Source organism: Toxorhynchites rutilus, chromosome 3 (assembly GCF_029784135.1).
Source record: "Toxorhynchites rutilus septentrionalis strain SRP chromosome 3, ASM2978413v1, whole genome shotgun sequence".
Lineage (NCBI taxonomy): Eukaryota > Metazoa > Arthropoda > Insecta > Diptera > Culicidae > Toxorhynchites > Toxorhynchites rutilus.
The window spans coordinates 66824921-66841605 of NC_073746.1; the positions used below are offsets into that span (position 1 = coordinate 66824921).

The 16685-nt window shown below is 37.2% G+C and overlaps 1 protein-coding gene across 1 annotated transcript; it reads left to right on the forward strand.

The window, feature by feature from the left end:
• The first annotated feature begins 13535 nt into the window (after window positions 1-13535).
• LOC129779402 (EGF domain-specific O-linked N-acetylglucosamine transferase) lies at window positions 13536-15813 on the forward strand. The gene is made up of 3 exons (XM_055786850.1): window positions 13536-14334; window positions 14425-14923; window positions 14981-15813. The coding sequence occupies exons 1-3, from the start codon at window positions 13841-13843 to the stop codon at window positions 15599-15601; spliced, it is 1614 nt and encodes a 537-aa protein (XP_055642825.1). The 5' UTR covers window positions 13536-13840; the 3' UTR covers window positions 15602-15813.
• Window positions 15814-16685: the final 872 nt, after the last annotated feature.

Below are 16685 nucleotides of genomic sequence, written 5' to 3' on the forward strand. Positions count from 1 at the left end.
GATTCCGACTAGTGATTTATTCAGTAGACATCCGAATAATATGTAAGAATTTTGACGTGGGACTACGTCTAACCGGAATATATGGAGGGTAAAATGAAAACCTAAACACAGAACATGCAGGAAAAAATGAAAGATTTCGAATGCTTATAGCTCGAACATTTCGTACTGGATAGGAGAGATGTTTGCATCACTTGATAGGGAATATTTCTACGCACCTATCGCAACTAACAAAATGTTGTTTTTCATTAGATAAACAATTGAATAACTGTAAAATATTAGGCGTTATCTAAACGCCCTAACTGCATCGTTTTGATTGGCCCGATTTACGGTTTCCCTAACACAGCCATCAAAACCAAGCAGCCTTGGGGAAATCGGCATTGCAAATACATGAAAGTAGGGGGACTTTTGTTCTCATCGAAAAATGTTCCCTAACACAGACTTTAAAACCAAGCAGCGAAATCGGCATTGCAAATACACGAAAGAGCCTAGAGGCGAGTGAACTGAAAAGTTTAAACCCTCTTAAAGCCAAAAAGAAGAAGAAGAACACACGAAAGTAGGGAGAGCTTTTGTTCCCACCGAAATGTGTTCCCTAATAGAGAGTGCCTGGAGAAATCGGTATTTCAAATTCATGCAAGTCGGGGGTATTTTTGTTCCGACTGGAATGTGTTTCCCTAACACAGACTTCAAATCCATGGAGCGTGGGGAAATCGGCATTGCGAATTCATACAAATAGGGGGTATTTTTGTTCCGATTGAAATGTGTTTCCCTAACACAGACTTCAAAACCGAGGTTTCTGGGGAAATCGGCTCTGCAAATAAATGCAAACTGCGAGTACTTTTGTCCTCGCTTGCCTTTGTGCAGAGTGGAATATGCCTGTCCTAACATGATCTTCTAAACTTAGGAACCTGGGAAAATCGTGCAGACACTAGAAGCGAATGAACTTCCCAGCTTCAAGCAAATTCGAGATTCGAGAAGTATGTACACTTTTGGGATATAAACTTCAGAGGGAAATGTAAAATAAAATAATCGTTTGATAATATTTTTTTTGTCTTTATTGGAAAGATTTTCAGCCTTAGGCTGGTTCATCAAACGTTTGATAATTCTTCCGTACATATATTTTGTTCTAGTCATCATACCAAACGTAAAAGGTCCGTCATTAAATTTACTTGTAACGAAGAACAATCAATCACAATAAATGAATTGACTTTACACGGCATTTGTTCATTTTTTTCACTCACAGAGCAAATATATTGAACTCAATTGAATTTGGAAACTGTTTCATTCAATCAAGAATTTAATCAATACAAACGAATGATTGCTAAGCTAAGGTAGTTCCACGTCAACCTTGCGGTTATATCATAGATATAACCCACTCATTTTTCTAATCATACCTCATATTCGGCATAATTTTTTGCCAAATCACAATTTCGTACAACTGGACAATTGGTTAACAGAAAATGAAAAGGGGTTGCTAGGAGACAAGGTGTATCCCACAACGCTTGAGAAGCGAGCCAGTCGCTGTCTGAGGTTTTTTTTCGTAGATTAACAGATGGCTTAAAAGATACTTCAACGAGAGAGACCAACCGCCGTGTTTGTTGGCGATGCCCGGCTTTTGAGACACCCAACCTCAACAAATTCTCGTTACTGGATCTACTCAGTGATGATCAGTTCTACCCACCTTGAACAAGTTCCAAAAATGGAAAGCGAGGGCTGAAGCTGTCCACAACAAAAAGGAGTCCCGATACTGGCCTCGTGACCTTTCCGAAAAATATTCATTTTTTTTTATTTAGGGTACACCGTAAAGACAGTAAATACAAAGAGTTACTCTGAACCAAGGCGCCTCTATATATATACCAGGTGAAACAATCATATGAAATGCGTTTTCAGCCATATTGGAATTGCTGTCGGTATTGTTTACAAACAGCTGCCGGCGGCTCTCTACAAACTGCCACGACGCGTATTCGAACAATGCCTACTATGTTCGGCTTTTGCGAATTTATGTGAAAAAGAGGGGATGATTTTGTAGAATTTCATTCTCATCCAGTTCATCCACTACTCTCATATGTGAAAATGCAAAAATGGCGTATCCTAGCAATAACAAAACAAACAACCCCTGCTCCACAAACCGTAATCCCCTTCTTATTGAAGTGATGATGTTGCTTCACCTGTTATACATTTATACAAGCGCCTTGCTCTGAACCAAGGCGCCTCTATATGTACCAGGTGAAACAATCATATGAAATGCACTTTCAGCCATATTGGAATTGCTGTCGGTATTGTTTATAAACAGCATCAGAACGCTGCCGGCGGCTCTCTACAATCTGCTACGACGCTTATTCGAACGATGCCTACTATGTTCGGCTTTTGCGAATTTATGTGAAATAGAAGGAATGATTTTGTAGTATTTCATTCTCATTTCCACACTCTTGCATGCAAAAAGGCAAAAATAGCGTATCCTAGCAATAACAAAACAACCCCCGCTCCACAAACCGTAATCCCCTTCTTATATGAAGTGATGATGTTGCTTCACCTGTTATACATTGATATAAGCGCCTTGCTCTGAACATAATTCATTTATTATTGCAGGAACAAACTATCCCAAAACTAACATAGATTGGCATTAGCTACTAATATGAAAAATAACAAAAAAATAACTTTATATTATCATGTTCAGTTTCGAACCTCGACCCATCTCATCCAAGAACGATGTATTTTATGTCTAGCCTAATTGTTCATCTTAACGAAACTCTTCTCTACGCCGATGGGTATGTGCTCATCGTCATCATATTATTCTCTTTAAGGACACGTTTCAGTTTTGCATGGCATCGTTGTGTGGCATTTTGTTAATTGTGCGGCTTTGACTCTATTCATTTATACACTTAGAAAAATCCTCGGTCGAAAACTACCAAATACATTTGGTAATGCAAAATTAGTGGAATGTACAATTTTTTTGTACATATTGTCAACAAACCCGCATCCCTACCAGAGATTAGTATATTTTACTCGATAACATTAGTAAGCTTGGATATTGTCATATCTGAAAACTGGTGAGAAGAGCGCGTATTAACCATTTTCATTGTTCCCATAAGGCAATACGGAGGTATAATAAGGATATAATTCTGATACGTGCATTTCCGGCGAGAAAATGTAGCCGATATTGGGCTTCCGAATCATGGTTCTGCTTGACATAAGTGTTTATTAGTACGGTCGAAAATGACTATAGATTGGTAGTATTTACCAAAAAATTCGTTATATTTACTAATTATTTCTCTCAGTGTACATGCGCAAGTTACTGACAAATTCCGGGAAGGCATATAGATTTACTATGGATAATCGGGGTTACACTGTATTTACTAATTATTTCTTTCAGAACATTTCAAGAAGATCGCTCAAAATCACATACAGTTTTTGATACTGAGCTCAAGAAAATAGAATGAGGGACTTTTCAAAGAACTTTGTAGTACACGCTACAGAAGGGATGCTATAGAGATGGTGAAACAGAATCGCCAGTCAGGTTGGCCAACGGAAATGTGCGGAAACTAATGCAATTTCAGCTCGGATCGGATTTTTAAAAAAAATTTCAATATAAATTTTTGAAGGTCTATAGAACAAATTCCGTGTGAAAGACTAAAAGTGAAATTGCGTCAGAGAGAATCACTGTTACAGAAAACAAAGATATGCAGGATTTGGGGCAAAAATTGAATGTTTGAAGAAGAATTGATGGTTTACTTGCATATTCAGCGCTTTAAAGTCTCTGTTAATGAACAACTTGCATCGGTCAATGCCTCAATTTTATTATATGCTTCATGGGATAATTTCATATGCATTGAAATCAGGGAAGGGACCAACACAAGAAAACCATTAATGTACGCTACACACAGGAGGAAGGATAGAAGGTGGGAAGATTCGCGGGTTTTGGTTGTGTCAAACTTTGATTGTATTAGTAGCCAGGAAGTCTGCTAAAATGTGAGTTTAGCCCTTAACGCTAGCATTAATTGAAGAAAAACTAGTTCGATCATTTTATCCGATTATTTTTACTTTTAATAACAATACTTTTCCTATGAAGTGGACTGTTATAAGAAAAGTAACATACACAAACAGAATCTGTGTCGTCACAGATTCAAAAATTTTCCCACTTTATGTTTCCCATCTCGCGCTACACATGCAACGTCCCTTCACCGTCTCGTCAACTATTCTCTTGGACTTATTTTGCCGACGGCGAGCTTGCCGTTGCTGGTGTATGTGAATGTTTCCATAGGAATTTCATAGGAGAATAATTGATGTAATGTGACGTGGATGTTGTATGTGAATCGCACTTAATCCAAAACAAAAACAGGAAGTGGGTTATATCTATGGCATAACCGCAAGGGTGACGTAGGACTATCGTTGATTTAGAGATCATTTGTTTGAAGTTGAATCTCAATCCATTCTGAATGAATGAATAAATGAATATTTGGGGGACTTCGAAAACGAGAGCGTTACGTTGGAGGCACAAGGTTTTATGCATCCAATATAGGATACGACAAACCTTGTTCTGAAGAATAATCTTCAGAAGCTAACCTGCTAACTGTACTTGATTGACAAATCACAAACCCAAATGTATTATATGGATATTTTATGGATAGAAAACATTAAAATAAACTCTTTCGCTTGAATGTAATTTTCAATTCCAAGGGGAACTGGCAGATTATTTTCCAGCAACCATTAGATATTTCCACATTTTCCTCGATACTGGAAGCCCACCAGTGGTTAATACTAATTCGATAACCACCTGTTAATAGCACTTGATTGAAACATATTTGGTCACAGTGTTACATGGATAGAAAACATTCAAATAAACTCTTTCACATGAATGTATTTTTAAATTCCCAGAGGAACTGGCAGATTATTTTCAGTAACGATTAGATATTTCCACATTTTCCTCGATACTGGAAGCCCACCAGTGGTTAATACTAATTCGATAACCACCTGTTAATAGCACTTGATTGAAACATATTTGGTCACAGTGTTACATGGATAGAAAACATTCAAATAAACTCTTTCACATGAATGTATTTTTATATTCCCAGAGGAACTGGCAGATTAATTTTCAGAAATGATTAGATCTTTCCGGAACTTTCTCGATGCTGAATGGCATCCAAACGGAAAGAATTCTGCGCGTGTATGTGTCGATCCTTCGCCGTCCACCTCCTCCAGCACGTTAGGCAACGATGTTGTCTTGTCGATGTCCTCACGAAAAATGAATGTGTCTCACCACCAGAATATCGCTTAAGTATGCTTTTAGTGTGTGATTGAATCGAGAGAAGGTGTGGTTTACGATGGTAATTTGAAAGGCAAACTAGAGGGGAAAGAACTCTCTGAGCTCGGAACTTTCGGCGACTGAGCAATAATCGATTGCGGGCGCATACAATATTGGATACGGAAATATCCTACTGATGGGGAAGAATAATCTTCAGAAGCTATCCTGTTAATTGCGATTGATTGACAAATCACAAACCCAAATGTATTATATGGATATTTTATGGATAGAAAACATTAAAATAAACTCTTTCGCTTGAATGTAATTTTCAATTCCAAGGGGAACTGGCAGATTATTTTCCAGCAACCATTAGATATTTCCACATTTTCCTCGATACTGGAAGCCCACCAGTGGTTAATACTAATTCGATAACCACCTGTTAATAGCACTTGATTGAAACATATTTGGTCACAGTGTTACATGGATAGAAAACATTCAAATAAACTCTTTCACATGAATGTATTTTTATATTCCCAGAGGAACTGGCAGATTAATTTTCAGAAATGATTAGATCTTTCCGGAACTTTCTCGATGCTGAATGGCATCCAAACGGAAAGAATTCTGCGCGTGTATGTGTCGATCCTTCGCCGTCCACCTCCTCCAGCACGTTAGGCAACGATGTTGTCTTGTCGATGTCCTCACGAAAAATGAATGTGTCTCACCACCAGAATATCGCTTAAGTATGCTTTTAGTGTGTGATTGAATCGAGAGAAGGTGTGGTTTACGATGATAATTTGAAAGGCAAACTAGAGGGGAAAGAACTCTCTGAGCTCGGAACTTTCGGCGACTGAGCAATAATCGATTGCGGGCGCATACAATATTGGATACGGAAATATCCTACTGATGGGGAAGAATAATCTTCAGAAGCTATCCTGTTAATTGCGATTGATTGACAAATCACAAACCCAAATGTATTATATGGATATTTTATGGATAGAAAACATTAAAATAAACTCTTTCGCTTGAATGTAATTTTCAATTCCAAGGGGAACTGGCAGATTATTTTCCAGCAACCATTAGATATTTCCACATTTTCCTCGATACTGGAAGCCCACCAGTGGTTAATACTAATTCGATAACCACCTGTTAATAGCACTTGATTGAAACATATTTGGTCACAGTGTTACATGGATAGAAAACATTCAAATAAACTCTTTCACATGAATGTATTTTTAAATTCCCAGAGGAACTGGCAGTTTATTTTCCAGAAATGATTAGAACTTTCCAGAATTTTCTCGATGCTGAATGGCATCCAAACGAAGAATTCCGCGCGTGTATGTGTGTGTGTGGCGGCTGCTCCGAACTCTTCCCGGGGAACCGTTTGTGGCATCACTCTCCTCCTGATGGATTCTCTTCTGGCCTAAGGTGCACAAACAGGCACCGTTCATCCGCGCTTTCATGATAAACGAAGAGCTTCACCACAACAGCGACAACATGCTCCAATCGCTGTTCAATTAGAACTCAGTGGATTTCCGAGCGGCGCTCGCTTATATACCGATTGGTGATTTCAATAGCCTGTTTTGAAAGCAATTTTAAGACTATTGAAACAAGTTTTTGGATCAAAAAGTAACAAGTATAGAACGCGTAGACATTTTATCTTTCGAATGAAGTGTTTATCATACCATTTCGTTCAGTTGTTTAGGAGCTATTAACGCTCAAAATCTCGGTCTCCGGCGTAACGCTTTCGTTTTCGAAACTTTGATTTTACACCCCGGTATAGAAATGAAAGACGTAGTCCTACGTCAAAAGAGAAAGAGATAGGAGATAGGTGGAAAAAGAGAATTATTAAAAATGACAATGGGAAGAAAAATAGAGAAAGAGTTAATAGAATTGAGTTGTAAAAAATGGCCATTGGATCGGTCGAAGCTATAATGTCCTGCGAATTCCCAGCGATCCAACTCCCAAAAATGTTTTTAATATTTTTGCCTCATTTCTCGGCAACCGTCGAATAATTTGGCGCTGATTATAAGAACAACGAAACTAAAGCTGAATTTAGACGTTGTGAGTTACTCGGTTGCGAGTAAACGTCGATCGATCCGAAGAATTACGAACGCACTATACTCGCTTTCTTATGGCGGGTTTACATTAGGGAGATCTATAGCTATAGATGGATTTATTCACGTGAAAATAGGTGTAAACGGGTGAGAATAAATATGATACACTTATTCGAGGTATATATAACTTGAATAAATTCAGCATATGTAAACGCTTGTGAATTTCTCACTGGTGAGAAATCACTAAAGTTGGATGCAGTTCAACTTCAGGTGAATAAATTCACCGAAGATATGAATATATTCATTATAGAAGTTCACGCTAGTGTAAACGGTTGATACGATATCTATAAATCTCATCATATTTCTTCACATGAATATATCCCTAGTCTAAACCCACCCTTAAAAACAGAAAACTTTGAAGTAGCTCGGCTGCGAGTAGCCCCATACATGCGATTCAAATGTCAAATTTAGTGGTAATCATTCGAATCGTTTAACGTTTACTCGCAACCGAGTAACTCACAACGTCTAAATCCGGCTTAAGCTTCGAAATCGCTTCAGTAATACCATGGACAGACATACAACTGTACTAGCGATTGTATCGAGTTGCTTGCATGGTTCTAGCGCTGTATATGGTGACAGACATGTGGAACGAAGTGGATCGGAATACAAAACCACGAAAGAAAAACACAATCTTAATAGTTTAACTTTTATTAGCGACCGTTTCACTTGAGAATTAAACTTCGAATGATAATGAAAGAACACACGTTTTTACACATTTTGTTCGTAACGGTTGGTAATACTTATACCGCTGTAAAATGTTGCTGCGCTGTCATGAATAACAAGGGGCGCACTGATAATTTTAACAAGACATACAACATAGTACATGTGTACAACATAGTACACATAGTACAACGCTAGTACAGTGGCATGTCTGTCATAAGTATAATAAGATGAACGCCATATCAAGATCTGAAAACGCGGGAGCAGCTCGAAACATATATTATCTGAAAGTATGCAGTTTAGCAAAAGTAGTCTGTTTAAAAAACTATCGTTAATTTTGAACTTCGTGGGTTACGTATATTCCATTTTGAATTTTTATTTGATACATTATGTTGTTTCTCGAGGTTCTCATTTATGTCGATAAGTTCGGCCATTTAAATGTTCGGTTATTTTTTGACAGCTGCTTTGTTTTCGCGTGCTTTGGATCTTCATCAATTTTTACCCATTCTTATTCAACAGGTTCCATTGCGATGTCAATCAGCTTTGTTTCCACGTCATAACCATAAAAGCATAATTAGTCACCTGTCATTCCCTCTGGAGCAAAAATGGGTTGTCGCGAACAGACAAATTTCAAATTTCGCGCCGTTCCCTGTTATGCCCAAATCATTGGTAAAAATCAAATGGCACGAGCCAATCGACATGTTTAGCTGCTCAGCACCTTCTCTACAGGTGATTCGAGGATTGAAAAATACTGCTTTCTTCACTTCATCGATATTTTCGTCTGGTTTTGATGTGCTCTATCGTTCGGCACGCTCTTCGTTGTTCATACCTTCTCGGCTCTTTGAGGTTACTTTGTAACACCCAGAAATGTTTCTTTGGTCTAAGATTATTCATATGTCACAGTTAACATTCGAAATGCGTTCGTGCGTTTAATTTCGATTTTCCCACAAATTTTGACACATACTATTCGAGCCCTTTTTTAGAATAGGCAAAAATTGAACGCGAGAAGGGGCATACAAAGCTGCTGTAATAAATTAACTGAACCGTCAAATGATTCAACTTGTCAGTATAATAAAGAGACATGGGAACCAACATAACCAAACAAAACAAAAATCGAAAATCGTATCCTTTTATACGTATCCTTCTCCTTCTTCAATGACTTTAACGTTCCCTGCGGAACTTTTGCCGTCTCAATGCATTAATCAGCGTCATTTATTATTACTTAGTTGATATTTCTTAAGCTAAATAACACACATTGAATGTATTTCGAGGGGCAAGCTCTAGAAATACGTGACCAAAGTGCAAGTCGAGGGAAATTTCTTTGACGAAAAATCCACCGGCCAGAACGGGAATCGAACCCGAACACCCGTCATGATAATGTAACACGCTAACCACCCGGCCACGAGTGCACTCTTTATACGTATCCTGCAAAAATTAAAAATTCCCGATAATTTTAGTTATTATATTGACGAATTTCATGCCAACTCGACTGGCCGTTGGCAGCACCAATTCAGATAGCAGTGAAACGTTGTGGGTGTAAAGACAAGCAACTTTGCATACTTGAAATATTCAAAAAATAATTAGACCACTTTTTGGAAAAAGCCAAAAAGTTTTCATTTTTTTCTTCATTTTTTACAAATTTATAACATAAAAACTATGATACCTACAAAATTCATGTCAAAGGATGAAATGTTGGACATTGTTTATATTTTCACAAAAAAGTACCCAAATTTTCGCTGACTAAAAAGTTATTTCGAAAATTAAAATTCATTTTTCTCAAAAACGTATTTTTTTTAAATTCCCAAAAATATATATATGAATAGACCTCAAAATTTCTAACAAGTCGTCCATACATCGGAAGATGGACACTTTTACAGGAAAAAAGTTTTTAGAACAACAACTTTTTCATGTTTTCTTTGAAAAAAATACAACTAATCCTAATTTTGTTTAAAGTCAAGATAGCCATATAGTGTATTCGAAAAAGTTTTGGATCTTATTAAAATATATACTTTTGTCGAAGACGTTAACATTCTATCTGTTACAGTTTTTGGAATATAATGGAATAGAATACAAAAATTATTGTATGAAGACTCCTGAAAAAAAAAATGTTTTGCTCGTAACATTTTTGTGTGTAAATTCTCAAGTTTGACATGTTTCTAAAAAGATAAAACTTAGCAGATCATGCAAATTGCGATAATTTATACAAAAAAATGTAACGAACTATTATTATTACTATTATTTTTTCAAAGAAAAACATGAAGAAGTTGTTGTTCAAAAAACTTTTTCCATGTAAATGTGCCTATCGTCCGATGTATGGGAAACTTGTTGGAAATTTTAAGGGCTTTTTATATCTATTTTTTTCAGAATTTTCAAAGCATATTTTTTCGAGAAAAATGAATTTTAATTTTCAATTTTTTTTACAATGAAATTTTTTTCTAAAAAATTAATTGGTATTTTTTAATGAAAACCTTAGTTATTTCCTACATTTCATTCTCTGACCAACTTTTTATAGATCTTAGGCTAGGCGCAAATTGAGAAGCGTATAGCGCTCTTAAGCGAACACGAGACTATCAACACGACTCATACATGCCACAAACGTAGCGTGGTGGAGCGCATATTGAGACGCAGTTTGGTGTAAATGTCGTGCCAGTCGCATACGCGTGCGATATATTTATTTATTAACACAACCTTCCGACCGGTACAACCATACAGTGTCAGACTCACGGCGCTATATGATTGTTCACCAACACAACCAGCATGAGCAGCTCGAGAAACTGTGGCTCAGCCACAGCGTCGAGCGAGTCGTGTCTCACGAGCGCTCCTCCATCTCGCGTCATCTGACCAATTTGCGCCATTCCGTCTGTTTTCATTAGCCACAAAGACAGACGCTATATCGCGCCAAGTTACTCGCGCAATACGCGTCTCAATTTGCGCCTTGCCTTATAGTTTTACAATCAAGATTTTTCGAAAAAAAGTTTAAAAAACTCAAAATTTAAAAAGAAACGTACAAAAAAATCTATCAGACCTACAAAACTTTAGTCAAAGAATGAAATGTAGGAAATTATTTAGGTTTTCATTAAAAATTACCAAAGAATTTTTTTTGGAAAAAAAATTTCATTGGATAAAAAAATATTTTGAAAATAAAATTCGTTTTTCTCAAAAACATACGCTTTTAAAATTCTGAAAAAAATAGATATAAAAAGCCCTTAAAATTTCCAACATGTTTTCAATACATCGAACGATGGGCACATTTACATGGGAAAAGTTTTTCGAACAACAACTTTTTCATGTTTTTCTTTGAAAAATTGGCAGAGCATTTTAAATGCTCTGCCAACTTTTCTCTATATAGAAACATGTCAAGAACATGTCAAACGTGAGAATTTACACACAAAAATGTTACGAGCAAAACATTATTTTTTACAGGAGTCTTCATACAAAAATGACTTATATTCCAAAAACTATAAAAGATAAAAAGTTGATGTCTCCAACAAAAGTTTATATTTTAACAAGATCTAAAACTTTGTTGAATACATTATATCGCTATCTTGACTTTAAACAAAATTAGGACAAGATGTATTTTTTCCAAATAAAATATGAAAAAGTTGTTCGAAAAACTTTTTCCTTGTAAAAGTGCCCATCTTCCGATGTAATGACGACTTGTTGAAAAAAATACGTTTTTGAGAAAAATGAATTTTAATTTTTTAAATAACTTTTTTGTCAGCAAAATTTTTTTACAAAAAATTTTTGGTATTTTTTTGTGAAAATAGAAACAATTTCTTACATTTCGTCCTTTGACAAGAATTTTGTAGGTATCATAGTTTTTAAATCATAAATTTTTTTTTGGCTTTTTCTAAAAAGTAGTCTAATTCTTTTTCGAATATTTTAAGTATGCAAAGTTGCTTAAATGATCCATGTCTTTACACCCACAACGTTTCCCAGCAAACATTAAGTCGTATGAATAGCTATAATTGGAGGCGATATACACCCAGCAAACATTAAATCGTATAATTTTGCACGTGCCAAGTCTTACAAGAAATCCGAATAAATCATAATCGCATATAATATCAATCAAAGTATGTATCGTGTATATTTGAAATCGCATAAAATGTAAAAACTCGATTTTATATACCATTATCAAATTAAGTCGCATATCGGTATAATAAACATCAATTTTATGATGTACATTGTCGTAAAATATATTTAATCCGCATCATATGCGTATATTACGCTGATGCAGTTTGTGTGTCGTATAAGCGTATAATTTAAATCGATTTAGTACTGTAGTAAATCGTGTTGCATGCTGAAGAAAATCATGAAACAGTAAATCATATTAGATCCTAATAAAGGACATATTACATCATATTGAAATGTCAATGAAATGCTGATGCACTCGAAAGTTTTAACCGCTGTTGAATTAAATTTCAGATAGCCGCGCGAGATAGCTGGTGGATGATAATCCAGACGATCGGAGTTCGAACCCATATCGGAGCAGTTTTCACCAAACATCAATCTGTGCCATTTTAAACATTCAATTCCACTCCCAACACAAGTCAATCAAACAATTATTATTTCTACAAACATAAATACTCATATATAAAAATGGCGTTTCGTGAGGCTATAATAAACATTTCACGAAAATATTTTGCGCCATTTGTTTTTTTTTCTATGTCTGTAATAAATCGTATATGAGTAGGGCACAAGTCGCTATTATAGCCGGTCAAAGTTGCATATTCATCCAAACAAATTCGGTAAGCATTTGCCATGTATGTATATGGCCTCCACTTTTGCATGCATATGCCAGTTAGGCGCATTATATGCCAACCAAATTTTAGGGCATATGATGATATATATACGCTTGTTGTGCGATTTAATGTTTGCTGGGCATACAGCCAAGACACATTTGTATGATATATGATGCAGATAACTAGCATATACACACAAAAGTGGAGGCGATATACGTATATGCCATATTTTGTACGTATATAAAGCCGTATATAACGATATGTGATGCTTTTTGGACTGATATGCGATTTGATACGACAACGTTACCACTCAATCCATCGATGACATGGAAAATCGTGGAATTTTTGCATTTTATGCGATTTTAGATATATATGATCGATATTTTGATTGATATTTTATGCGATTGTGATTTGATACGAAATTATATGTGACTTATCATGTGCAAAGTTATACGATTTAATGTTTGCTGGGTTCACTGCTATCTGAGATGGTGCTGCCAACTCCTAAGATGAGTTGGCATGAAATTCGTCTATTTATATTAGCATTATCAAACCAATGAGTAATTTGAGGCTTGGGTAGTAATTTTTCATGCTAAGAAAATTAGTATTTTCAATGATGCAGATTGTGTACACTTTTTTTGGAATAAAAAGCACAGATGAAATTTTTTTTGACAACTTTAAGTACAAATAAATTTGTGATAACGCTGGATACACTGCTTGCGTGATATTTACTCTGAGCGCACTGTTTTCTAAGCCCAGCCACAGGGAGATGACGTACGTACGTAAACAACACGCGGCTGCGGATGTATAAATACATAAATATGTGAGCTTGCGGACAGGTAAAGTGGTGGGCAGCAAAGCAAAGTTTACGTTATGTATAATCACGCTCAAATCATCCATACCCGTGCCGAAGGCGGCGAAAGAAGTTAGTAATGACTTCACCGAATCCGCATCCATCATCATTCAGTTGCGCGTTAGAATAGCCGTAAGTGGTAGTGAGAAGGTGGGTAGAGGATGCTTCTGACCGTTCTTTCTCAGATGCATTGCTGATTCAGAGTTGATTAAAGAAGCAGTAGAAAGTAGAAATGATTACGCCCAAACCGTCGCTGATTTTGATTGTCGGCATAATTAGCTGTGATATAATTGGCTCCGTTAGCGAATACGAGTTTATTAACCTGCCGAAATCGCACCTTCCGCTGTATTTTCGAAGATATCCCCAGTTAGCGAAGAAATGCCTGAATGACGACCGGTGCGAGTATAGATCTGTTATTAACAGCGAAACTTTCAAGGCAAGACAGCATATTTGCTGGGGCTATGAAAGCGACTGCGAGCCAAACAATCGATTCTCGCAATTGAAATGTCCTGGGAACTACAAAGGCTATGTGAAGACGAAGGAAGCGCAAATCGAAACGTATTATGCGCAAGCTGATTTCGGTTTCATTCGAGATCAAATCCGGGAGATGAGAATCATGTGCGAACCGAGGTTCCCGCATGATTCGGCACTTGAGTGTTCCAAGTATCTTCGATTTTGCCGCGGGAGAAATATTATGGTGAACTTCACGGATTTGGTTCATCGCAGGTTAGTATGGCAATGCTAGCAATTTGTGTGAGCAAATTTTATCTTTTCGGTACTGAGGTACTGAGGTTGACGAATGTCATTCCATTGCAGGGAACCGTTACGTTATAAAATGGATATATTATCTCAGGGTCAAATTGGAGGCCACTGCAAGCTTCATCGCCAACGGTTGGAAGACGAATTGGAGCACATAAGTCCCCTTCAGTCTTGGGGTCCCGAGTTGCGTTTCTTCGATACGCTTAGCCAGCCATTAGCGGAGAGTGGTCACTGTGATATTACGATAGAAAAGCCTGCTTTTATTATGAAGATCGATGCCACTATCAACATGTACCATCATTTTTGCGACTTTTTAAATCTATATGGGTCATTGCATGCAAACCTCTCCGATCCAACGGGGTTCACCACAGATGTACACATTCTAGTCTGGGAATCATACACTTACTCTTCACCTTTCGCCGAGACTTTTAAGGCATTCACGAAACACCCAATCGCGGATTTGAAAACTTATGCGGGAAAGGTGGTCTGCTTCAAAAATCTGGTGCTTCCATTACTGCCAAGGATGATTTTTGGGTTGTACTACAACACACCCATTGTAGGATAACAAGTCCTCACTGCTAGGAATAAATAATAGCATGTTAATCTTTCGCAGATTTCGGGCTGTGAAAACAGTGGCCTCTTCCAAGCTTTCTCCGAGCACATTCTGCACCGATTGCGCATTTCACTGAAAAGTCACACCCAACGCAAAGTGCGCATCACGTTCCTGTCCCGCCAGACAAAGTACCGGACGGTGTTGAACGAGGACGAATTATTGGAGGAAATATCAGACAACGAGCGGTACATTGTGAACCGGGTAAGTTTCAACTATAAAATGCCCTTCCGGGAGCAGCTGAAGATAACCCGAAACACGGACGTCTTCATCGGAATGCATGGGGCCGGGTTGACTCACTTACTGTTTCTGCCCAAGTGGGCAGTGCTGTTTGAGCTGTATCACTGCGAGGATCCAAATTGTTACAAAGATTTAGCCCGTCTCAAGGGTGTGCGATACATGACATGGGAGAACGATGAACTGGTTTATCCGGAGGACGAGGGTCACCATCCGGATGGGGGAGGCAGACATGCCAAGTTTACAAATTATGCATTTGATCGAAAAGAATTTGCTAGGCTCGTAGCGAACGCAGCGGATCATGTGCTTAAGCATGAAGATTTCTTGCATTTTTTGGAACGATCCCAGAACAAGAAGGATAATACTGCTCCGAAGGAGGAGCTCTAAAGGGAAATAAGTAATTATCTTGTTACACTTTATTCCAGGTGAACTGCTTTAATTTATACACTAATGAACTCCTACCTAGTGAATGTTAACCAATATTGCCTTACGATACAACGAAACATCAACGAATCTTATGTACTAGACCGCTATGAAGACGATACTCATTAGAAGACACTGATATTGATTTATAGTATTATACTTGACGTGATACAAGAGTGCTTAAACACATAGTTGGTCTGTTGTACTATAGAACAAAAAAGAAATGCTTGAATGCTGGTTTTGCTGATTGACGACTGTGCGGTTGTATGATGATTTTGGCATGAATCTCATTCCGGAAGTTTAGTTTATTAGAATCCTTTTAGTTACGATGTTGAAGAACATATCGAAGTTCGTGATGACTAAGCTCGTGAGTGTAGGTATTCCAACTATTGCGTATAAGCTGCGGTGCGTAACTCCTTCTCTATTTAGAGAAGAGTTTGACGTAGGATTTCTTATATAGGGCGGTCACTCTACGGAATAGAAAATCAGCCAAACTCTCTATTTAGCCATTCCACGACAAACCGATATAGTGGTTCTCAGATTTTTGTGAAAAGTGGTAGTTTTGTTCTTTATCGCAAAACATTAGACCCGTATTTTTTTATTTTTTCAGTAGGGGGACCATTTCCATTTTAGGGTGGTCCAAAAAACATTTTTTTTTGCATTTTTTTCCAAAAAAGCCTTTTTTCAAAAATTCATAACTTTTGAACTACTAGACCGATGATCAGATGATCGACATATCAAATTAAAGCCAATCACCTGGTCTTTTTTGAAAAAAATACTGTACAGGACTATTTTTGTGCGGTTGCTTTTTGTGCGATTTCTCATTTGTGTTTAGGTGCGATATTATTATTGCGATTAGTTTGTGATTCAAGACCCGATGTCATAATAAAATCGCACAAATGAGGAAACACGCGGAAAGGGACCGCACGAAAACAGGTTTCCCTGCACCTGCAGAAAGTTTGAATTCTGCCCTCGTTATTATTGATTGTGTTCGTTTTTTATTGTTTTCAAAGTCTCGGGAGGCGCTATAGTTTTTTTTATTTATTCT

Excerpts from the sequence above, each read along its gene's own strand:
- LOC129779402 (XM_055786850.1), top strand. The coding sequence starts at position 13,841 with ATGATTACGCCCAAACCGTCGCTGATTTTGATTGTCGGCATAATTAGC. Across the intron at positions 14,335-14,424 it reads ACGGATTTGGTTCATCGCAG|GGAACCGTTACGTTATAAAA; the intron begins GTTAGTATGGCA and ends ATTCCATTGCAG. Across the intron at positions 14,924-14,980 it reads TGTACTACAACACACCCATT|ATTTCGGGCTGTGAAAACAG; the intron begins GTAGGATAACAA and ends AATCTTTCGCAG.